The 25,511-nt window shown below is 41.4% G+C and overlaps 1 protein-coding gene across 7 annotated transcripts in view; it reads left to right on the top strand.

The window, feature by feature from the left end:
• Window positions 1-25,511, top strand: part of DLGAP2 (DLG associated protein 2) — a 688,475-nt gene that overhangs the window by 641,261 nt on the left and 21,703 nt on the right. For all 7 annotated transcript variants that reach the window (XM_050950699.1, XM_050950698.1, XM_050950697.1 and 4 more), the window contains 2 exons: window positions 7,953-8,038; window positions 9,305-9,720. In XM_050950699.1, the coding sequence (XP_050806656.1) occupies window positions 7,953-8,038; window positions 9,305-9,720 (502 nt within the window). The remainder of the gene's footprint in view (window positions 1-7,952; window positions 8,039-9,304; window positions 9,721-25,511) is intronic.

Raw genomic sequence — 25,511 nt, 5'->3', positions numbered from 1 at the left:
AACAAGTTTTCTCCCTCCTCCTGATGACACCCTTTTAGATACCTGAAAACTGCTATCATGTCCCCTCTCAGTCTTCTCTTTTCCAAACTAAACAAACCCAATTCCTTCAGCCTTCCTTCATAGGTCATGTTCTCAAGACCTTTAATCATTCTTGTTGCTCTTCTCTGGACCCTCTCCAATTTCTCCACATCTTTCTTGAAATGCGGTGCCCAGAACTGGACACAATACTCCAGTTGAGGCCTAACCAGCACAGAGTAAAGCGGAAGAATGACTTCTCGTGTCTTGTTTACAACACACCTGTTAATGCATCCCAGAATCATGTTTGCTTTTTTTGCAACAGTATCACACTATTGACTCATATTAAGCTTGTGGTCTACTATGACTCCTAGATCTCTTTCTGCCATACTCCTTCCTAGACAGTCTCTTCCCATTCTGTATGTGTGAAACTGATTGTTCCTTCCTAGGTGGAGCACTTTGCATTTATCTTTATTGAACTTCATCCGGTTTACCTCAGACCATTTCTCCAATTTGTCCAGATCATTTTGAATTTTGACCCTGTCCTCCAAAGCAGTTGCAATCCCTCCCAGTTTGGTATCGTCCACAAACTTAATAAGCGTACTTTCTATGCCAACATCTAAATCGTTGATGAAGATATTGAACAGAATCGGTCCCAAAACAGACCCCTGCGGAACCCCACTTGTTATACCTTTCCAGCAGGATTGAGAGCCATTAACAACTACTCTCTGAGTACGGTTATCCAGCCAGTTATGCACCCACCTTATAGTAGCCCCATCTAAATTGTACTTTCCTAGTTTATCTATAAGAATATCATGCGAGACTGTATCAAATGCCTTACTAAAGTCTAGGTATATCACATCCACCGCTTCTCCCTTATCCACAAGGCTTGTTATCCTATCAAAGAACGCTATCAGATTAGTTTGACACGATTTGTTCTTTACAAATCCATGCTGGCTATTTCCTATCACCTTACCACCTTCCAAGTGTTTGCAGATGATTTCTTTGATTACCTGCTCCATTATCTTCCCTGGCACAGAAGTTAAACTAACTGGTCTGTAGTTTCCTGGGTTGTTTTTATTTCCCTTTTTATAGATAGGCACTATATTTGCCCCCTTCCAGTCTTCTGGAATCTCCCCTGTCTCCCATGATTTCCCAAAGATAATAGCTAGAAGCTCAGATACCTCTTCTATTAACTCCTTGAGTATTCTAGGAGGCATTTCATCAGGCCCTGGTGACTTGCAGGCATCTAACTTTTCTAAGTGATTTTTTACTTGCTCTTTTCTTATCTTCTCTTCTAAACCTACCCTCTTCCTGTAAGCATTCACTATACTAGACATTCCTTCAGACTTCTCAGTGAAGACTGAAACAAAGAAGTCATTAAGCATCTCTGCCATTTCCAAGTCTCCCGTTACTGTTTCCCCCTCCTCATTGAGCAGTGGGCCTACCCTGTCCTTAGTCTTCCTCTTCCTTCTAATGTATTGATAAAAAGTCTTCTTGTTTCCCTTTATTCCCATAGCTAGTTTGAGTTCATTTTGTGCCTTTGCTTTTCTAATCTTGCCTCTGCATTCCTGTGTTATTTGCCTATATTCATCCTTCGTGATCTGACCTAGTTTCCATTTTTTATATGACGCCTTTTTATTTTGTAGGTCACGCAAGATCTCAAGGGTAAGCCAAGGTGGTCTTTTGCCACATTTTCTATCTTTCCTAACCATCGGAATAACTTGCTTTTGGGCCCTTAATAGTGTCCCTTTGAAAAACTGCCAACTTTCCTCAGTTGTTTTTCCCCTCAGTCTTAATTCCCATGGGACCTTACCTATCAGCTCTCTGAGCTTACCAAAATCCACCTTCCTGAAATCCATTGTCTCTATTCTGCTGTACTCCCTTCTACCCTTCCTTAGAATTGCAAATTCTATGATTTCATGATCACTTTCACCCAAGCTTCCTTCTACTTTCAAATTCTCAACAAGTTCCTCCCTATTTGTTAAAATCAAGTCTAGAACAGCTTCCTCCCTAGTAGCTTTTTCAACTTTCTGAAATAAAAAGTTGTCTGCAATGCAGTCCAGGAACTTATTGGATAGTCTGTGTCCCACGGTGTTATTTTCCCAACATATATCTGGATAGTTGAAGTCCCCCATCACCACCAAATCTTGGGCTTTGGATGATTTTGTTAGTTGTTTGAAAAAAGCCTCATCCACCTCTTCCACCTGATTAGGTGGCCTGTAGTAGACTCCCAGCACGACATCACCTGTGTTTTTTACCCCTTTTAGCCTAACCCAGAGACTCTCCACACTTCCGTCTCCTATGTCCATCTCCACCTCGGTCCAAGTGAGTACATTTTTAATATATAAGGCAACACCTCCTCCCTTTTTCCCCTGTCTATCCTTCCTGAGCAAACTATACCCATCCACACCAACATTCCAGTCATGTGTATTATCCCACCAAGTTTCAGTAATGCCAATAATGTCATAGTTGTATTTATTTATTAGCACTTCGTTCTTCCTGCTTATTACCCATACTTCTTGCATTTGTATATAGGCATCTAAGATACTGGTTTGATCTTGCCTCCCAGCTTTGCCCTGACCCTCTTTCCTCTCTGCCATTATAGCCCGTGCTCCCTCCTGTTTCCAACCCATCTCCCAGGTCTTGTTCCCCACTTACCTGTGGGCTTTGCTCACCTGTCCCCGTCGAACCTAGTTTAAAGCCCTCCTTACTAGGTTAGCCAGTCTGTGCGCAAATAAGGCCTTTCCCCTCTTCGAAAGGTGAACGCCATCTGTTCCTAGCAGTCCTTCCTCGAATAGCATCCCGTGGTCGAGGAAGCCAAAGCCCTCCTGGAGACACCATCTTCGCAGCCAGGCATTCACCTCCACGATGCATCTGTCTCTGCCCGGACCCCTACCTTCAACAGGAAGAATTGAAGAGAATACCACCTGCGCTCCAAACTCCTTAACCCGTACTCCCAGAGCCCTGTAGTCACTCTTGATCTCCTCAGTGTCACACCTCGCAGTATCATTTGTGCCCACATGGATGAGTAGCATGGGGTAGTAGTCAGAAGGCCGGATAATCCTCGACAATGCCTCTGTAACATCTCGGATACAGGCCCCTGGCAGGCAGCATACCTCCCGGGATGAACGGTCAGGGCGACAGATGGGTGTCTCCGTCCCTCTCAGCAGAGAGTCTCCAACCACCACTACCCTACGTTTCTTATCAGTGGTGGCAGCAGACCTCCCAGCCTTAGGGGTACGAGGCTTCACCTCCTTAACTGTTGGGGGTGATTCCTTCTCTCCTGTATCAAGAAGAGCATAACGGTTATCTTTTACCACAGCAGGAGGGTTCGCAGCAGCGGTGGAGCACTGCCCGCTGCTAGAAGTAACCAGCTGGCTGTGTCCACCCTGAGCCTCCTCCTCCACTGGTGTGTCAGATACACCCTGAGGCATCTCCTCCTCCACTGGTGTGTCGGTAGTCCTGTCAACTGGGACAGCACCGTCAGCTGTCTCCACATGGATACTGTCCAGGAATTGCTCATGGATATGGATGTTCCTCAGCCTAGCCACCTCCTCCTGTAGCTCTCCCACCTGCTGCCTGAGAGACTCCACCAGTAGGCACCTTTCACATTGGATGCCACCCCCAGTCTGGATATCAGTAAGTGGAAATTGCAAATTACAGTCTTTGCAAGCCCACACCAGAATCTGGGTAAAAGCATCCATGCTTTGGTGCTCTGTCTGGCTACAGGCGCAGGTGGAGGAGACAGAAGCAGTGCTGGCACAGGTGTTGCGGGTCCTCCTCACCATTGTAAGCCTCCCTCTGTCAAACTCTCTCAAATTCCCGTCTACAGCTCCCTGTCCGCTCTGCTCTGCTGTAAACAGAAAGGTTTTGGATGTGGCTCAGTTTATAGGTTCAGGGGACCAATGGGTCACAGATGAGACCGACAAGGGACCCCTCCTCCCTTCCTACTCCCCTTCCAAACTCCCTTGCAAAACTCCCTGTTAGCAGCTCCTGTTCGCTAAGCTCCCTGGTCTATTTGGAATGCATGCTAGTGAATAATAAAATATTCAGTGATCACAGAGAACAAATCTACTTTGGTAAGATTCATCCAAGTTTTGGGAGCCACACAACAAAGCCAAACATGTTACCTTTTCCCCTGTGCTGAGTGGAACTTCAGTACCAGGCAAATAATTTCAGAACCAGACCGATTTGTTGAAACTATAGTAAAGAACTTGATTACCAGACATGTAGATGAACATGTTATATTGTAAAAGGAAACCATGCCTCACCAATCTATTAGAATTATTTGAGGGAGGTCAACAAACATGTGGAGATGGGTGACTCCAGTTGACATAGTGTACTACGACTTTCAGAAAGCCTTTGTCAAGGCCCCACACAAAAGAGTCTTAAGTAAAGTAAGCAGTCATTGGATAAGAAGGAAGGTCCTATTGATGATTAGTAACAGGTTAAAAAACAGGAAACAAATGGTCAGTTTTCACAATGGAAAGTGGTAAATAATGGGATCCCCCAAGTATCTGTACTAGGATCCATGCTGTTCAACATATTCATAAATGAACTGGAAAAGTGTGTAAACAGTGAGATGGCAAAGTGTGGAGATGATATAAAAAAGTTACTCAAGATAGTGAAGTCCAAAGCAGACTGAAAAGAGTTAACAAAGGGATCTCACAAAACTGGGTGACTGGGCAAAAAGAAGTCAGATGAAATTCAATGTTGATAAATGCAAAGTAATGCACATTAGAAAACACAATTCCAACTGTACATACGAAATGATGGGGTCTCAGTTTGCTGTTACTACCAAAGAAAGAAATCTTGGAGTCATTGTGGATAGTTCTCTGAAAACATCGCCCAATGTTCATCAGTCAAAAAGGCTAGCAATGTTAGAAACCATTAGGAGAGAGATAGATAATAAGACAGAAATTATCACAAAGCTACTATATAAATCTCTGGTATGCCCACACCTTGAATACTGCATGCAGTTCTTGTCAGCCCATCTCAAAAACGATACATTAGAATTGGAAAAAGTAAAAAGAAGGGCAACAAAAATGCGAGGAGAGATTAAAAAGACTGGGACTGTTAAGCTTAGAAAAGAGATAACTAAAGGGGGATATGATAGAGGTCTATAAAATCGTGAATGGTGTGAAGAAAGTTAATAAGGAAGTGTTATTTACCCCTTCTCATAACACAAGAAACAGGGTCACCCAATGAAATTAATAGGTAGTAAGTTTAAAACAAACATAAGGAAGTACCTCTTCACACAGTGCACAGTCAACATGTGGAACTCTTTGTCAGGGGATGTTATGAAGGCCAAAAGTATAACCGAGTTAAAAAAAAACCAATGTAAGTTTGTGGAGGATAGGTACCTCAATAGCTATTAGCCAAGATCATCAGAGCACAGTCCCATGCACTGGGTGTCCCTAATCCTCTGACTGGCAGAAGCTGGGCCTGGATGATAGGGGATAGATCACTTGATAATTACCCTGTTCTTTTAATTCCCTCTGAAGCATCTGGAACTAGCCACTGTCAGAAGACAGGATATTGGGCTACTTGGACCATTGGTCTGTATGCCCATTTTTATGTAAATTAAGCTAAGACTGGCTGGAAGACAAGCATTCTGTTTTGCAAAATAATTCAAGGTTTCTACATTTGTTTTTTGTTCTGCATCAAGATGAAACTAAGACCTTTCGAAATATTTCACAAAAAACCCACCTCAGGATCGCCATGAGTCTAGTAGCTAGGGCCCTCACCTGGGATGTGGGAGATTCATGGTCAAGTTCCTGCTTCAAATCAAATAGAGAGGGATTTAAACCTGGGTTTCTGCATCCCTGGGGAGTGCCCCAACCACTGGGCTATTAGCTATTCTGGAGTGGGTCTCTGTTTTTGACCAGAAATTTCATCCTGAGAAATCTTCCTCTAAGATTTTGTCGAAACGGATATGTTTCCACAAAAAGTCTGTTTTGATTAATCAGCATTTTTTTAACAAAGAAACATTTAGTTGAAAAATTCTAAATGAAGCCTGGCCAATCTGATCACATTTGAATTATCTCCCTTTCTTTCCCAGAAGGTGACCTTACGCTGCCTGTGTTTCGCAGGAATTTTTCATCCCTCCTGCGCAGCATTGTTAGATGAAATTGTTGTTTTCCCGCTTTTACTTGTTTCAGCCTTTGCCTCCATTTTGCAGGATTGTTTTCTGTTTGTCAGGTGTTACAATATTTGCTCTCCAAATTACATCAAAAGTCCTTGTCTGGCATCCTCCTACTGCTGCGGGGCCCAGCAAGCAAATGAAAGATATTAAAATGTGAAAGCAATCATCAGAGCATTTAGTTAGTGTCAGTTTTGGCAAGCTGGACGGGAGGATAATTTGGCAGAGTTTCTGTTTAGAAGGAATGTGTGCCAGGGCCATTTTGACACCTGGACTGTAATTTTACTTATAACTGTGTTTTCAATCATATAAAAAGTTCACTGTAGATCAACTATATATATTCCTATAAATACCTGTGTCAGTTACATATTGGGCAAATTATAGTCATCTAGAACTCCTGCAGAAATACCCATAGGAGGGCACCGTGGAAGAGGAAGACTCGCTCCATGGAGATGTTCCCAAATCATTCCATTAGTGCAAAAATTGAGCCCATATGGAACACACAGGGAAATCTGCTCTGATGTTTCTAAGGCAGTGGGCAATCCACATGGAGGCTAAATATCTGGCTAAATTGCCATGAGTTTACCTTTATCTTCAGAGGATTCTCCTAGTGAGATCTGTGCAACACCATTATCTTCAGTAGATTTATGCAGGTATAATTGATTGGCTTTTGAAATGTAATTTAGTGAATAATTCTGTTGATGATGGACTAGAAGGAATAGAATCCAGTTTACTCTACTTTAGCTGTGTTGGCTCAACATGGTTAACTAACAGAAGTAAAAGCTACTAGAAATATATGTTTGTTACTAAGACAGCAGATGTGACTGAATGCACAGAGAGCGACCTGGTGAATAAAAAGTTGCTAGTTTTATACAATCCCTTTTCAAAGTAACATTGTATGTTAAGTTAACAATTATTTCTAATATATAATGGAATACATATATATTTCCAATATATTATGGAAAAATATTTTTGTAATGTTAACTGTACTTATGGGTAACTACTGTTCATTTTGTTTAACAAACAAAATATCCTCCAAAAGAGAAAAATGTTCTATTTTAATTAATTTTTCTTTGACTCTCCTTTGATTCAACATAACTTTAATGCTGCAACACTTGAGTGTGTTTATAGAAAATCCTGCAGTAATTTTTTATATACGTGTAGTGCCAATTAAGGTGAAAACTCTATCGTGAATACATTTTGTAAGAGTATTGCAGAGGGGAATACTATTTAAAATTCCTGACAGTTGATATAGCAGTCTTAAGATTATGTTGTTAAGAAAGGTGAGCTATGGTATTATACTGTATTTTCTTTATCACTTGAATATTTCTGTATTTGTCGGCACAGTTGCCAATAGAATCAATTCCTTGTAACATTTCTTTTTATGACTTCAGTTTTTATGGGGCTATTTTCTTTTATTTTGTAAATCCTGAGATATAATGAGATTGCATTCTAATAATATATAAAGCGGCTAACCTATGGGTTCCTAGTTCTAATAATAGAATAGTCGAGCCAATCTTACTTTCTGCCTGCATTAAACTGAGTAATTGTATCTGCATACATTTAAGAAAGGGAATTACAGAGCAGAGCAGAAGTGGTTATGCACAGTTTTATAAAACACAGCACCAAAACAATGATACCAGACTGATTGCTTATTTAAATGATTTTACTGGGTTAAGAGTTTCTTTCTCATAATTAAGGAAATATATAATCAATTGAAATAAAGGTTGGTAGATATAAGGTTGAATTGTCAATGTTCACTTCTGCAGATTTATCTTTTGTGTTGAATTAGGTGGAAACGGCAACCGATTCAGATACCGAGAGCAGAGGCCTACGGGAATACCATTCTGTTGGAGTGCAAGTGGAAGATGAGAAACGGTAATTCATGCAAAATAGAAGTGTAATCTTTCAGAAGACAAAACACTGTTGTGATCAAACGGCTAGCAAACACATAGAGGGTGCTGTATATGAATAATTCACAAGGCCAGGCTTATACGTGCATGTTGGCCAACTGCTAATATTGTAAGAGATGCTTTAGCTCTCCCTTCATATTTACTCAGAGTTTCCAGGGTTTTTTTCTTTGATTCAGAGGAAGTTATTATTTGTACAGTGAACTTAGTGCTCCTAATTAATGAGAGAAATCAGGTGCATGCACACTGAAGCACCAGCCCTGCAAAGGGATCCCCATGGCTGAATCTATTTGCTATACAGTCCATTTGCAGGACAGGGCCTACCTCAACCCTGACCTACAGGGACTACTTCTGGGAGTCAGTTTCCATGGTCAGTCAATCCTTGTCCAGTCTGCTAAGACTGCTGACAAATGTGCTAATTCTGGTGGTGGTGGGTTTTTTTATTTAGACACTTGTCCACCTGGCACTGAACTGGGTGGACAAGTGTCCATCTCATTTCACAGAAGCCATCAAACAGCCTTTGGAGATAGTAATCACCTTTGCTTACAATTGACATGAGCTGAATTTGAACAATTGATCTGTATATTTCATGAATCTTTTGATCCTCTGTTACAACTATTGAACATAAATTTATTCTAGTATTTCAGTATCCAAGATAAGATTATCATGAGACACTCACCATTTCATGGTAGTTCTATACTGTGTTTAAACACAAACAAACTTAAAACCACACCAGCCTGCTACCACTTTTTACATTTATTACAAAATTCTTGACAGCCTTAACTCAGAATGTCTTTGAGTAGGGCCCTTATTATTTGAAATAGTTGTGTATATTTATTTGATAGTCTTCATTTCAACAGTATATGCAGCACTGCAGGTCTTTGGTGCTATTTGCAGTTCTGTTTATTAATGATGTGCAATATAATGTAATGTAAGAAAAGATCAATATTTGCTTCCAAAGGTGGTTTAAATTATTTTCATTTATATCTTTGTTCAGATCAATAATGACACCATATGGACTATATATAGTCTTTTTGCATTGTTATTCACTCTCTTACATTAAGTTACTAAATCAGTTGTAGGGTGGACTTTGACAAAGATTAATTGAAAAATATCCTAAATGCCAGCAAAAATATTTTTTACTATTAGATGCAGAAAGAAAATCAGATTTATTTTGCCAGTATATTATTCCCTTTATTTATCTATTTTTCTTTCTTTTTTCTCCTTGCCCAAGACATGGACGGTTTAAACGTTCAAATAGTGTAACTGCAGCTGTTCAGGCTGACCTGGAACTGGAGGGCTTTCCAGGACACATAACAATGGAGGACAAGGGACTTCAGTTTGGTTCATCATTCCAGAGGCATTCAGAGCCTAGCACTCCTACCCAGTATGGTGCAGTAAGAACTGTACGGACACAGGGACTGTTCAGTTACAGAGAAGATTACAGGACCCAGGTTGACACCTCAAATCTTCCACCGCCAGAACCCTGGCTGGAGCCAGCCATTGAGACAGTAGAAACTGGTCGGATGTCCCCATGTCGACGGGATGGGTCTTGGTTTATGAAGTTGCTGCATACTGAAACGAAGAGGATGGAAGGATGGTGTAAAGAGATGGAGAGAGAAGCAGAAGAAAATGATCTTTCTGAAGAAAGTAAGAATACCTCAGTATCTTTCGTTATATACATTTGACAGAGAATATGAAACTGTGGTTTATATTTATTATTAATTTTATATATTATATTAATCAATTTCTATACCACTTGGAAGTGTGTTAGACACTTTACGAGACAAACAGAGAGAAGGTTTCCGCCCTGAGGCGCTTACAATTAAAGCCCCCAATCCTGCAGTTGACTGTGCAGGCAAACCATTGTATCTGAGTGGAGCCCCACTGAAATCAATGAGGGTCCATCTGCACAGTCAGTTGCAGGATCAGTCATGGTTTTTGACATCATAACTGAGATTCTGTGCTCTGCTCTAAGAGAAGGAGGAGGAACTAATACGCAATAAGTCACCCTTGTGCCCGCCTGATTTCTGAATTGCTCTGGGGTTCATAGCAGGCATTGGCATAATTTAGCCCTGAGGAGCTTCTATCTTGCGGCAACCTATCCATGCCTATGTATGGCAGTAGCATTGCCCAGAATCTCTTCAGTGCTACATGCCTGAGCCCCACCCCTGACACAACCTTTCTAGCAATCCTGTGCCAGGGCATGTGAGAGGATCCTTGAGAGACAGCCTTCAACTGTCTTCTTCAGTTCCATACCACAAACATTTTCTCCCAGCTGGATCCAGGCCTTTTAGAACCCTTTTATTCTACTCCAGCCCTTTCCCTGGCATGAAGGGGTGGGAGTGATGGTGAGGGAAACAAAGATTGGAGAGGAAATAGAGTAAGAAAGACAGTGGTTACAGCAACAGGATTCTGTAGTTATTTGGGCATGTGCACTTTTAGATAGTTCAGTCACGTTTGGTTGTTGCATTTTTTTATAGAGAATCATTATTATTGCTCGCTTCTTGCGGACACCGTGAGAGAAGTGATGGAGTGAACTAAAAAGTGATGCAGGTTTCTTGGAGCAAGTTGGCATTAATGATGCTGATAAATAAAACTGCTCCTGCCACTCTGTTAGATGCCTCCCCACAACTCTCTCCATTGCCATGTTTCTTTTAGCCTTTGTCAACAGGCTTCTTGGCCAGTTTTCAGTTCGCATAACAATGTTCCTACCTCAGCCAATTTGAGTTGTTTTTTTCAGTTCAGACTTCCTCAGGCACAGGATCAATTCATTTAGACTTTTGCTGCCCACATATTTTCTCTTCAAGCCCTGGCTGACTCTGAATTTCTTGTTTGCTTCCTCTCTTCCATGTCAGATTCATGTTTTACCGTCACATCTCTGGACAGTCGCACAGTCCACTGTCCCATTCCTATTTCTTGCACGCCTCTTTTTCAGAGGAAAGACAGGCTGCTCTGTTATTAATTCATTTTATTTACCCTTAATTATTTTGCTCCACCATACTGTGCACAAGCCTTTGCTGAGTAACTGCATTATCATATTGCTGCAAGGCCAGTCTTTCCACCTCAACTCCCTCCTTTTCTCTTTTGTCATTCCTTTCATTATGTCAGGTCTGAGATTGGATTGTAAGCAGTTCGGACAAGGAAGTTTGCCTTCATACTGTGAACTGCTTATTACACTCTTAGGTGCTATTAAATAATAATAATAATTTTATAATATTGTGCTTTTGTTAGAGAGGCTTTTAAGACTCCCTAGACTTCTTCCATAATAGTTGATTTTTAATACTCCCTCTCATGCACCTTCTTCATCAGATTTCTCAGTTCCCCCAAATCGAATGCTCTTGTATTATTGCACTCTGTAAATCATTTGCTTTGATGAAGTCAAGCAGCTCAAAGTCACACAGATTCCAAGGTTCTCTGTTATTCTCAGTCACTGTTCAGTCCTCAGCTGGTAGATACAGCTGGGTTTGGTTGGGATCATTACTTTCTGGAACATAAAACAGTCTTCTAAATGCCTTAGAAAGCTTTGATTATGTCATGTTGGATTAATATTGGTATCTGGATCCTTAACATCCCCTGTGCTTATAGCATCCTACAGTTTAGATTACCATAAAGTACACCGCTGTGGCGGTGTAACCATACTTTTCAGATAGTTGTGTTGGACAGATGTCAATGAGGGCATCATTGGCTTGTTTACATTTTTATTGCTGTTTAGACCTGATGAGACAATTTTGACAAAAAATAAATGTGGAGGGAATGAGAATTGACATGCCTTTATTTTATTTTTTTCTCATTTGCTGAACAACTCTATTACTGGTGGTGGTGCAAGAGGAGAAAACCCAGCCTCTTGTTGAGATGGAGTCTCTGAGATAAAATAAACATGGACACCCTGTGATGCTGTTTTCACAGGATTATGTTTCAGAGAGCACTTTGGCGGAGATTCTGCTGTTGCTGACACTGAAGTCAATTGAGTTATTACAGGTTTACATGGTGTAATTGAGAGCAGATTTTGGCTCCAACTAATTATAACATATGGCATTCATACTTCTGCTTTTATATAGCCATATGTCTCAAATGTCCCTCATTTCAATGGACATCTCCCCTTTTACTCCCAAATTTACATGCATTAATTACAAACAAATTTGTATTGTTATGATTTACTTCAGGGGAAAAAAAAGAATCATGAAGCTCAAGTTATCAACAGAGTAATTTATATTAAAGGAATGAATCCCACAGCATTTTGAATATGCATGAATAGTTTTATTCATCTATGGGTCTTTTTCACACATTGCATCCCACATTTAGGCCTTGGCAGACTGAGCCGTATTCTATCTACCATACCCAAGGTTTAGTGATAACCCAGCATGAAATTTATCTTGATGTATTTCAACATTTGGCAGTTCAATGAAGAAAATAATCAGAAGTGCCTGGGCCAGAGGCAGCCAAGTGTATTTTTCCATCTTCCACTGGAACATACTATACCCAAGAAACTTCACAGCAGAATTTGCCTGTTCAAAATGTCACTGTTAATGCTGAATCCCTTATTTGAGTGTCAGCTCTATTAATTGTACCACAAGTGTAGCTATAGATGTATATCCCATAGGCGAATCTCGCACCTTACACTACCATTTATATTTCACAGATAATCTTGAAAAAGAGGGCTTAAAATAGTTATGTTTTAAAAAGCAATTTCACTTTGTGTGTTAGCACAATAGCCTTGGGATCTTAGAACACTGTTTGATTGCCCTATTGATTTTTTTCTTGTACCGTAGCCTTTATCCTATAATGTTGTTTTAAGATCTTCACTCACTGAGTCTTAGCGAACCAAAGAATAATCACTGCACCAAAAATAACCTTTCATGTCTCGAAATCCTTCACTTTATTTATTTACTTATTTATTTTTTGTCACTTAGTAAAGTTAGTAAATAATGCATTTATTTCTGTAAATGTCATTTATTTTTTATGTGGGTAGATATTGGTGTTTTTATAGTTAGGAAATTCTGGCTGTTTCCAGGGTAAGTCATTTGACCATTTTCGCTGGAAAAGTGCCCCCATGCTATTTTGCAAATATGTGTTTCTAAACAATAGCAATTAGAGTCTCAGTTTTGCATTCGGGAAACCCTGTTTGACTTAGCATTGTGGGAGGGATGGTAATGAGAAGATCACTCTCCATGTTCCAAAGCTCCACAGCACAAGAAGAGCGAGAAGCTATGTGGTGCTCAGAAGTGCTGCAGGGGAGTGGTTTCTAGCAGGAGCTGGGAGACTTGCAAAGTAAGGCAGTGAGTAAGTAAGCTGTGAAGGGCACTGAGAGTTGTTGGAGATAAGGACACCACACCACAACATAGAGAGCAGCAGGGGAGCCAGGAATACTGTGGTGCTCCTAAGTTCCACATTTGCCCTGTTTCTTCAGAAGCTGAAAATTAACGAGCAACTACTACATATGCGCATTGTTACTCCTGAGAGAATTCTGCACCCAAAAAAATTTAAATTATGCGCACAATATTTTAAAGTTCTGCAAAATTCTGCATATGTTATGTGTCAAAATAACACAATATGATCATTCCAGTTTCAGTTATTTTGGTAATTTATTTCAAAATACCTGTCAGCAAGTACGTCTGTAACAATACAGATGCTAAAAAAGATTCAGGAATTTTTTTTGACAAATAGATTCCTTACTAGGCATATTAATACAGAACTTTGAATAATACTTCATTTAAACTACAATGCAGAAAAGAGTTTCCTGCACCCCTCAGAAGCAGTGCAAAGGCTTGAGGGAGTAAGGGGTAACAGAGGAGTTGAGGGAGAGGGAAGTAATTTCTGAAAAGGCGCCTGGGAGTGAACCAGGGCGGTTGTTGGGTGTGGGAGGAGTATGGAACAGGGCTGTTTGTTTGTTTTTTGGAGGGGAGGGATTGTTAGGGAGTTGGGGACCCTCCCCCATGCAGACCCTAGCCTCTCCCAATCAGTCAGGCACATCCGCCTGTGTTCTCATGTGTCCCTGCATCCCCCCCCCTTCCCATTCAACCGCCACCCCAGGTTGTGACATTCCACTAGCCCTTCTGAACCCTAGGGTATGTGACCCCCCCGCCCAACCCCATATGTGCCTCCTGACCTTGCCCCAGGAGCACGATGCTGTGAGGAATGCAGTCTCCTCTTCCTTCCTTCCTCTGTAGCTCACTGCTATGACCAGTGAGCTGGCTGCCCTCTGTTCTGGTGCTAAAGATGTCCGTTGTGGGCAAAAGGTGTAACTGCGGTGTCTCTTTGTCAGAATGTATTTTCTGCAGAGAAAAAAATATCTGGGGGGGGACATGAATTCTGCACATGCACAGAGGCACAGAATACCTCCAGGAGTAGCACATCAAGAAATGTTACAGTGGAAAACCAAACCAACAGCCAAAGCCACCCAAACATTCAAATATATGGACATTAACATATGAGGGATAAATACTCAGATTCATTTACAGTTCATACAGTATCCTAAATAAATATGCCTAGTCCAAAACCATTTTTATTCTGTCTCAGTGTAGTCACTCAATCACTGTACCCAATTCCCAAGTACTGTGTTGAATTACACTCAGTGAATGCCTAAGACAGCCCAAAGCTCACTACACTCTGATTCCAGATGTTCAGGGCTTTGGGTGAAAGCTACTTGTCAATGGCAATGCATTTCTCTGGCAAAATTATCCATATCACAAAGTACCTCAGCAATTGGCTCCCTTGTTGCTAGTGACAGAGGTCAAAGAATGGGTATGGCGACTATAATACCCTTTGGCCCCAAGGCAGTGTCTCTAGGTTAGATGGGAGCGGCATATTAGCAGAGCACTATGGAGAAGATCTACATTGCCGCTAACTAAGCTGAATCTACTGAATTGCTAAATATACTGGGAGGAGTTCAGATTCTAGTGTTGTCAATCTGGCAGCTTTCAAGACTCACTAAAGGCTTGTCTGCATATCAGTTTGCACCCAGTTAGTTAAACTGGTTAATTAAACTAGTGAAAACCCCTGAGTGGACAGACTTATATCAGCTTAGCTTGGCCCTGTAAAATTTCAGGACCAGCTAAATGGATATAAACTAACTTTAAATTAATTTAAGTGTCCACACACAAAGTTGTACTGGATTAACTGAACTGATTTAAAATCACACCTTTACATATATCAGGGCAACTTGTGTGTGTAGACCTAAAATGCAAACTTTTAAAAAATTTTCTGCTATTTGTGGAATTCAGCAAGAAAAGAAAAGAGGTCTTGGAAAGATTTGATTCTAACTACTTTGATTCCTTTCGTAACCACTTCAGTCCATAAGACAGTAGATTTCTCCAGGTGGAGGGTGTATATTTGGATTTCTTGTGGTAGGTCCAATTGCATTGCAGCCATGACTCTTACACAGCCAGAAAGCAGCATCTCCTCCTCTCTTGCAGACTATCCCTCTTTTACAGTGTTGCATCTCCTCCTAGCTTTTCTGATTCTGCACCTTCTTGATATGTTCCTGACTCACCATCTCAACACATTTGCTTCACCCACCACAACCTGTTTTGCTCCCATGATTCTTCTTCCACCTTATGCCTACCTTTTCCTCACTACTTTTCCCCCATCCTGCTTGCATGCCTCTGTTCTGATTCTCCAGCTTTCCCTCTTGCCTTCCCTCACCTGTTCCTGCTACTATTCCTTCTACTTTCCAGGTCTTGATGGAGCCCGTTTTCCGTGGTTACCTGTTACTCTTTCTCCCTTCCCATGCCACTGCACCTTTCCAGTTTCTCCAGAATCCACACAAAGACATATATACCAGCAGCACACACAGATTTGCACCACTCTGGATTTTCAGGGAAAGAGGGTTATCTGCAGCAAAATACTGTGACCCTAGGCACACCCTCCATAGAATTGCAGTGATATTTGTACAAAGTATGCCTTGTAAGGTATCATATGAAAGCTAGAAACCTGCTGATTATTAATACCATTATAAAATGCATGTATTAACCTTATATATGAAGTTAGAAATTCCCTCTGTATGATGTTACTAGAGCATGGTTAAATCAAGACAGCCTAATCTAGGTAAAGATGATAAACAGGTCTGTGCTAGACAAAAGAGTGTGGATTGACCTCAATTTACATATTAGCAGTAAACAAAGCCATTGCTAAACTAGCAGGGGTTATCCAGGTCCTGAACTCGAGAGACAGAGCATTAACATGGCTCCTGCACCTCAAACTGATGCAGCAGACTGAGCCCCCAGGAGGCCGTCCTGACTTGCAAAACAGAGACATCCCTTTGGGATATAAGGAACACAGAGACACTCCATCTTGATCCTTCACCTTAGGAGACAAAGAAACCAAGCAACTTGATATCTGTGATGTGTTCTGGCCAGTAAAAAGTTGGGTAAGAGACTTGGGGTAAAATAAACCTTTTTGAACAAAGACTGTATCTTCCTAGATTAAGGTTTAGACTTTCAGATGCGTGTTTTCACTTTTATTTGCTTGGAACTGTCATAAACAGATAGTTAAGGGTTAATGTCTCTTTTACCTGTAAAGGGTTAACAAACAGTGAACCGGACACCTGACTAGAGGACCAATCAGGAAACAAGATACTTTCAAATCTCAGTGGAGGGAAGCCTTTGTTTGTGTTTTTGGGGTTTTGCTTTGTTCTGTCTGGGTCCTGGAAGGGACTAGACGTGCAACCAGGTTTCTTGCCAATCTCCTTGCTACAGTCTCTTATATATATTCAGAATAGTAAGTATTTAGTAAGAAAGGCGGTTATAGTCTTTTGATTGTTTTCTGTATTTGCAAATGTGTAGTTTGCTGGAAGTATTTTAAATTGTATTTCTGCTGGAGGAGGCTTTTTCTCCAGTTTCTATAAGCTGACAGACCCTGTAACTTTTACCATCTAAATTGCAGAGATAACTTTTACTCTTTTTCTTTCTTTTTGTTAAAAGTTTTGCTTTTTAAGACCTGTTTGATTTTCTCCCCTTATTGAGGCTCAAGGGAATTGAGTCTGTACTTAACAGGGAAGGGGAAGGGAGGGGAGAAGGGTGGAATCCCTTTGTTTTAGATTCACAGAGCGTAAATCTGTCTATCTCTCCAGGAGCCCAGGGAGGGAACACTTGGAGGGGAAGAGTCTGAGAGAGGCAACGGTGAGGAAAGGGGTTTACTTTTCTTGTGTTAAGATCCAGGTGGTTTGGGTCTTGGAGGTCCCCAGGGAAGGTTTTGGGGGGACCAGAGTGTATCAGGCACTGGAGTTCCTGATTGGTGGCAGCTTATCAGATCTAAGCAGGTAATTAAGCTTAGAGGAATTCATGTTGGTACCCCAACTTTTGGATTCTAAGGTTCAGATTGGGGAAAGATACTATGACAGAAACCATCTCTACTTTTATCTCTTTTAGTTGGCATAAATAAAATAAATAAAACACTGTGTATGGAATCTAAGAATCCCTTTTAGCATATTAAGTGTTCTGCCTAAATTTTCCCCTCTTTGAATCCTTCTTCATTTAGCGGGAAAGTGGATCTACATATAGCCTCATTCTGTTCACAGAGATTCCATTGTGCAACATTTGTGACAGTAGACATAATGTAAGATTAATTCCATGGAAATTTGTCATTTAGGTAACATCTCAATAGCATGAAAAGCTGTGGGATTACTCAAGCTAAAATTAAGCATGTCGTGCTTTTGAGCGTGCCCAGCAAGATTTCACTGCAGACTCGAGACAGCAGCTCCCCACTTTCATTTTTAAAAAGCAGCTAGAATGTCAGTGGTTTGGTATGTAGTCCAGACTCTGTAGCTTACTTTATCAATTATGTAAGATTCATGGCGTAGGCCTGATTCTTCCCTTGTTAAAGTCAATGGCAAAACTCCCACTGACTCAGTAGAGGAAGATTTAGTTCTGATTTCCAAAGCACGCCACTGACATATGTCATATATTTTAAATCTTCCATTCTCATGGTTATACAATATATTGAACTAAAATAGACATATTTGACAGTTCCACTATTTGACATTTTTAACTGACACAACTTGTGCTGCAGTAAAATGCCATGCCAGACTAACAAACCTATACATAGCGCTAAAAAATGTGTTGTGAATGAGATTTGCAGTTCAGTACGAAGATTTAAGTTTTAAAAAAGTTTATATAGTCAGTACTGAATATAATTAACTCACTAGCACAGAAAATTAGATGTAGATTAAAATCAAAATGACAACTTTCATATAGAATTACGATTTCATATACCAGTACATGTATTATATATAACTTAAATGTTAATGCCTGAGAATTCAAAAATGATAGTGTTTTAAGAGGTTCAGTAACAGATTTATTATTGATAGTTTCCTCATTATTGTCATATCGACTGCAACTGAGCAGAACTATTTTAACCTGCAAGGAGTAGTGCTTGAGCAGAATCATAGTTACTTTTGTGTAAATCTGTATAACCTTTATCTACTCCCTTGTACACATGTGATATAGAACTGTACTTAATTATTTGATTACATCATATATCCCAAATAATATGATCTATCATCACACAGGGCTTTTTTCTACAGTATTGTAACTTGCTTGGTCCATGTAGAAAAATTTATGTGGCATTATTTGTGCATCTTGTATACAAATAACTTTCACAATCTCTCTATAGGACCTGTATCATAACCTTAGTCCCAGATTTGGACCTTAGCGTCCAAAATATGGGAGTTAGCATGAAAATCTCCAAGCTTAGCTACCAGCTTGGACCTGGTAGTTGCTGCCACCACCCAAAAAATTAGAGTGTTTTGGGGCACTCTGGTCCCCCTGAAAAGCCTTCCCTGGGGACCCCAAGACCCAAATCCCTTGAGTCTCACAACAAAGGGAAATAATCCTTTTTCCCTTCCCCCCTCCAGGTGCTCCTGGAGAGATACACAGACACAAGCTCTGTGAATCCAAACAGAGTGACTCCCCCTCTCCGTTCCCAGTCCTGGAAACAAAAAACACTTTCCTCTTCACCCAGAGGAAATGCAAAATCAGGCTAGCAAATTCAACACACACAGATCTCCCCCTGATTTCTTCCTCCCACCAATTCCCTGGTGAGTACAGACTCAATTTCCCTGAAGTAAAGAAAAACTCCAACAGGTCTTAAAAGAAAGCTTTATATAAAAAGAAAGAAAAATACATACAAATGGTCTCTCTGTATTAAGGTGACGAAATACAGGGTTAATTGCTTAAAAGAATATTGAATAAACAGCCTTATTCAAAAAGAATACAAATTAAAGCACTCCAGCACTTATATTCATGCAAATACCAAAGAAAAGAAACCATATAACTTACTATCTGATCTCTTTGTCCTTACACTTAGAAACAGAAGATTAGAAAGCAGAACTACTTCTCCAAAGCTCAGAGAAAGCAGGCAGACAGACAAAGACTCAGACACAAACTTCCCTCCACCCAGAGTTGAAAAAATCCGGTTTTCTGATTGGTCCTCTGGTCAGGTGCTTCAGGTGAAAGAGACATTAACCCTTAGCTATCTGTTTATGACACGCCCCCCAAATTGCAGACAGTGGGGAAGCTCACTGGCTGCGATTTCCTTCTAGAACTTGAAAATAAACAGATTAATACAACACATGCACCTTTACATATACCACTAAGTATATAACTAATAGACTTCTACATTTTAAGAACACTTTTTAACAACTGGATTCTGGGAAACTCTCACGGGAGAGTGCATCAGCTACTTTGTTAGAAGCTCCTGAGATGTGCTGAATTTCAAAATCAAAATCTTGGAGAGCTAAACTCCAACGAAGAAGTTTCTTGTTGTTCCCCTTGGCAGTCTGAAGCCACTTTAGCGCAGCATGGTCAGTTTGTAGCTGGAACCGCCGTCCCCAAACATATGGGCGTAGCCTTTCCAGGGCGTACACAATGGCATAGCAGTCCTTTTTACTGACTGACCAGTGACTTTCCCTCTCAGACAGTTTCTTGCTGAGAAACACGACAGGATGGAAGTTGTGATCTGTTGCTTCCTGCATGAGCACTGCTCCTATACCACGCTCAGATGCATCCGTGGTTACTAGGAATGGCTTGTCAAAGTCCGGGGCCCTGAGCACAGGGTCAGACATGAGCATCGCCTTAAGCTGGGTAAAGGCCTTTTGACACTCATCAGTCCACTTAACTGCATTTGGCTGGGTCTTTTTGGTCAGGTCGGTCAGTGGGGCAGCGATTTGGCTGTACTGTGGTACAAATCGCCTGTAGTATCCGGCCAAGCCTAAGAAGGATTGGACTTGTTTCTTTGACCTTGGGACAGGCCACTTTTGGATAACATCCACCTTGGCCTGGAGGGGGTTTATGGTTCCTCGACCCACCTGGTGCCCCAGGTAAGTCACTCTGTTTTGGCCTATTTGACACTTTTTGGCCTTAACAGTTAGTCCGGCCTGCCTGATGCGCTTAAAGACCTTTTCCAGGTGTAGTAGGTGTTCGGGCCAGGAGTCTGAAAAAATGGCCACATCATCGAGGTAGGCAACTGCAAATTTTCCCAGTCCTGCTAGTAGACCATCTACCAGCCTCTGGAAGGTGGCGGGTGCATTTCGAAGGCCGAAAGGAAGGACATTGAATTCATACACCCCCGCATGGGTGACGAATGCTGACCTCTCCTTGGCAGGTTCATCTAGCGGTACTTGCCAGTACCCCTTGGTTAAGTCTATTGTAGAGATGAACTGGGCACGTCCCAACTTTTCCAATAGCTCATCGGTGCGTGGCATTGGATAGTTGTCCAGACGAGTTACCGCATTTAGCTTACGGTAGTCCACGCAAAAGCGTATTTCCCCATCTGGTTTGGGTACCAGAACCACTGGAGATGCCCATGCACTGGTAGATGAGCGGATTATACCCATCTGTAGCATGTTCTGGATCTCCCGTTCTATAGCAGCTTGGGCATGAGGAGACACCCGGTAGGGTGGGGTTCTGATTGGGTGAGCATTACCTGTATCAATGGAGTGGTATGCCCGCTCAGTCCGTCCTGGGGTGGCTGAGAACAATGGGGCGAAGCTAGTGCACAGCTCCTTGATTTGTAGCCGCTGCAGACGTTCCAGGGTGGTTGAGAGGTTTACCTCTTCCACGCCACCGTTTTTTTCCCGTCGTAGTAGACACCGTCAGGCCACTCAGCCTCATCTCCCTGGACTGTAAACTGACAAACCTGTAAGTCTCTGGAATAGAAAGGCTTGAGAGAATTAACATGGTACACTTTAGGCTTTAGTGAGGAATTGGGAAATGCTATGAGGTAGTTTACAGTTCCCAGGCGCTCTTGGACCATGAATGGCCCTTCCCATGATGCTTCCATTTTATGGGCCTGTTGCGCCTTCAAGATCATAACCTGGTCTCCTACCTTGAAGGAACGTTCTCTGGCATGTCTGTCATACCAGGCCTTTTGCTCTTCTTGAGCATCCTTTAGGTTCTCTCTAGCAAGGGCTAAAGAGTGTTGGAGGGTGCTTTGTAGGTTGCTTACAAAGTCCAGAATGTTAGTTCCTGGAGAAGGCGTAAACCCCTCCCATTGCTGCTTCACCAACTGTAATGACCCCTTAACCTCGTGACCATACACAAGTTCAAACGGTGAAAACCCTAAACTGGGATGTGGTACAGCCCTGTAGGCAAACAGCAACTGCTGCAACACTAGGTCCCAATTATTGGAGAATTCGTTGATGAATTTTCGTATCATGGCCCCCAAAGTTCCATTGAACCTTTCCACCAGGCCATTGGTTTGATGGTGGTACGGGGTGGCAACCAAGTGATTCACCCCATGAGTTTCCCACAGTTTTTCCATGGTCCCTGCCAGGAAATTAGACCCTGAATCTGTAAGGATGTCGGAGGGCCAACCTACCCTGGCAAAGATGTCTGTTAGGGCCAGGCACACAGTGTTAGCCCTGGTGTTGCCTAGAGCTACTGCTTCCGGCCATCGGGTAGCAAAGTCCACTAAAGTCAGTACGTACTGCTTTCCTCTGGGTGTCTTTTTTGGGAAAGGACCCAGAATATCCACAGCTACTAAATAACTTTCACAATCTCTCTATAGGACCTGAACCTACTCCTGTTGAAGTCAGTGGTACAATTCCCATTCTCTTCAGATGGAGCAGGAGCAAGCTCCTAAATAGTGGTACTCAATGGGAGAAGTTTAATTAATTAGTTAAAGAGTGTATTGTAATTCATACTCGTGAGGGAACAGAGCTAAAATTGTGTGGCCATTTCCTGACTTTTGAGTGCTTAACTGTGCAACCTTGATTTTTTTCTTAATAGGTTTTTCTTATATGGAATTGATATGTTGGTTAATTTTATCATCGTTCATTGATTAGCAAAATTATTTCTACGCATTACAAACATCTCAACCTCTACACTCTCTAACATTCATCATCCCTTCATGGAGATCATCAATCTGCACTCATCAGAATAACTCCCCAGTGCATGAAATTAATAACAAGGTTTTGGCTGTGTATTAATACTGTGCTAAAGATTATGAACTGAAGTATTTCAATACTTTAATTTAATTACAGTAAAGCTGAGAGGCATGAATAAGAGAGATTCTCACTTGTTATAACTTTCTAAATTTGATTTATTTATTTAAATGTAAGTAAAGTTAAGAAAGATGGTAGTAACAGGTAGGCTTTTAATAATACATATTGGTTCACCAATCCCAGGGCTATAATAAGTTTCATTGTACCTAACCGTATCTGCGGCACATAGGCACTCATTCAGCAAATTATTTAAGCACATGTGTAACTTTATATATATGAATGGTCCCCCTGAAGGCAGTGAGACTATTTATATGCCTAAAGTCACACATGTTCTTAAGTATCTTGCTGAATTAGGGTTTTGAGTAATCCCGTTGACTCTATGGAACTCCTTATGTGCCTAAAGTTATGCACATGTATACATTTTTACAGGATTGAGGTCTAAAATATTGGAATTTTCTCTCATCACTGCTTGTAACTAAACACATGTATAACTAGTGTAGACAAAGTTGAATTAAAATTTAGTACCTAATACCATAAGCAGTCTCCCATGGTCCAGTCAGACATCTGTCTTACAAATGTAGTTGGCATGTTACCCCCAGCTAATTGAAATGTGTTGCAGTTTACTTCTGATATAGTATCTGCTTCAGTTCTTTGTTTCTAGCACTGCTGAAATATCTTTCTAGACCTCTACGAGATAAGTATAAACAATATAGTAGGGATTACTGAATTTGGTAGATACCAGAAAAATCCTCATCCCAAAAACCCTCTCCACCACCACATAAGGAAATCCTAGTGTATTCGATTTCCATCCCAGCTTACAAATCTTTAAAAAAAAAATTAGATTTTCTTTCACATAGAAGGCAATGTTATTTGTTCCAGGAAAAGTCTGGATGTTTCATGTGAAGCTGCACGAAGTTTGGATTTTTCAAGAACTTCACTAAGAATTGGGAAACTTGTAATGGAATATAGCGTTAGCTAAGAAAATGTGAATTCAAGCTGTAAATGTAAAGTACAGTTATGGTCAGAAAAGTTACTATGGACTGTGCTTGTTGGCCCTGATTTAGCCAAGCACTTACACATGTACTTGAGTCCCTGCTGAGCTAGTGGGACTGCAGGCATTCCCTGCCCTAATTTCTCTTCTCTCAGGGCCCTTTAAGAACTCCACAGAGTCCAGACAGATGTAAGACAAAGTTCTCCTGCTGGGGTTCTCCTTTATTAAACCTAAAATAAACTGAAATGAAAGTCTCTCCCCTTGGATTCAGGGAGTTGCACGGCCTTCTTCTTTGGAGCCTGTGGTTCTCAGTTCTGGCCTCTCTGGCCTGTGGTCGCTCTCCTTGCCCCAGGGCTTGTACAACTCTCCTCCTTGGGGCCTGTGGTTTTTAATTCTTGGAGTTCTTCTCCTTTAGGAGAGCTTATCTCTCTCTGTGAGCCTCTCCCTGTTACTGAGCCCTGATAGCCTTTTAACTGGCATAGGTGTTCATTATCCAATCAACTGCCTAGATGTGCTCCGTACATTAGCTCATCAAGTGTAGGCTGGGCCTGCACTCCTCTTAAAGCAACCCTATGATATTCCTTCCTTCCGTACAGAACTGACCTATACACAAATGTAGGGTTGACACTATCTAACACTTGGTCATATTCTAAAGCCATGGGGAACTTTCTGTTCAGCAGCACCCCATAAGACTATTCAATCTTTGGCAATGTTCCTCCCCTCCTCAATAAGCAGAGGGTCTCTCTCTCATTCCCATACTTCTATTTCCATATGTTTCCACTTGTCTCTGTAGTAATTTGCCTCTCCAAAGCAAGCAGATATTCCAATTCCTTCTGTCTGTTTTTTAGGTGAAGACCTTTTTCCCAAGATTTTGGCTTAGCTTGGGTCCTTCATACATCTGCTCCTTTAATTGCTTCTTCTCATCCTCCATCTGTTCCACCCAGGTACTGAGACTCAGGCCATGTCTATACGTACAGCGTGGAAGCAGCGCAGCTGTATCGATACAGCTGTGCCACTGCAGCGCCTGTGGTGAAGATGCTCTATGCCAACGGAAGAGCTGTTGGCATAAAAAAACCCACCCCCTTGAGCAGCAAAATCTATGTCCGCAGGAGAAGCTTTCCTGTTTACATAGCCCCATGCACATAGCATTTATGCTGGCATAATTTATGTTGCTCGGGGATGAGGGCAGTTTATTCACGCCCCTGAGTGATATAAATTATGCCATCATAAGCTGTAGTGTAGACATAGCCTCGGTGTCTGGCACATCTCTTCCTGCACTAACCCCTGAGTCATCTGCAGTTAGACTCCTGGGCCTGCCAATTTACTGACTGGCGTAAGTGACTTGCTGTCCAATGGGTTTGACTGTCCTGAGCAGCTTTTCAAGCTGACTTGTGGTTCTGTAATTTCCGTCGGCGTGTGCAAAGTGTTTCTTTTGCCACATAGAGATACCTTAATCCATTAAAGGGATCAGCAACCCTGTGATAGTCCCATTGAAATCAACAGGATTTAAATGCGTATGCTTAAAGTTAAGCACATATGCTTTGGTTATCTGTTGAATTGGGGCCTTTATGGATAGTCCTAAGTATGGGTCAACATGTATAACCATTCCTGCACCATTCCAGGAAGATCCCTGGGAGTCACTGAGGCCCAGGTTCCTCTGAGGTTCTTGTGGTAGGGTACTTCACATATATTTTACCTTTATTAGCACTGCACAGCCAATACAGCTCTGATAATGTGAGCTGCGTTCTGTTCCGGGTCAGGGCAGCATCAACAGAATTGTTAGTGGAGTTCTGAGTGAAGGATATTTATCATTTGTGCTTTCAGAGCTAGAGGGTGAAATCCTGGCTCAATTAAAATCAATGGCAAAACTCCAATGAGGGTTGGATTTCACCAGGAGAGAACACATTTTGATGAGATTCCCAGACTAGGTTTACAAGGCAGGCATCATCTTTTTACCCAGAAACTGGGCAAATTTGGTCTTAACATCATTCAAAAACAATTAACAGAGAA

Source organism: Gopherus flavomarginatus, chromosome 4 (assembly GCF_025201925.1).
Source record: "Gopherus flavomarginatus isolate rGopFla2 chromosome 4, rGopFla2.mat.asm, whole genome shotgun sequence".
Lineage (NCBI taxonomy): Eukaryota > Metazoa > Chordata > Testudines > Testudinidae > Gopherus > Gopherus flavomarginatus.
This window is presented reverse-complemented; position numbering and strand designations above follow the sequence as displayed.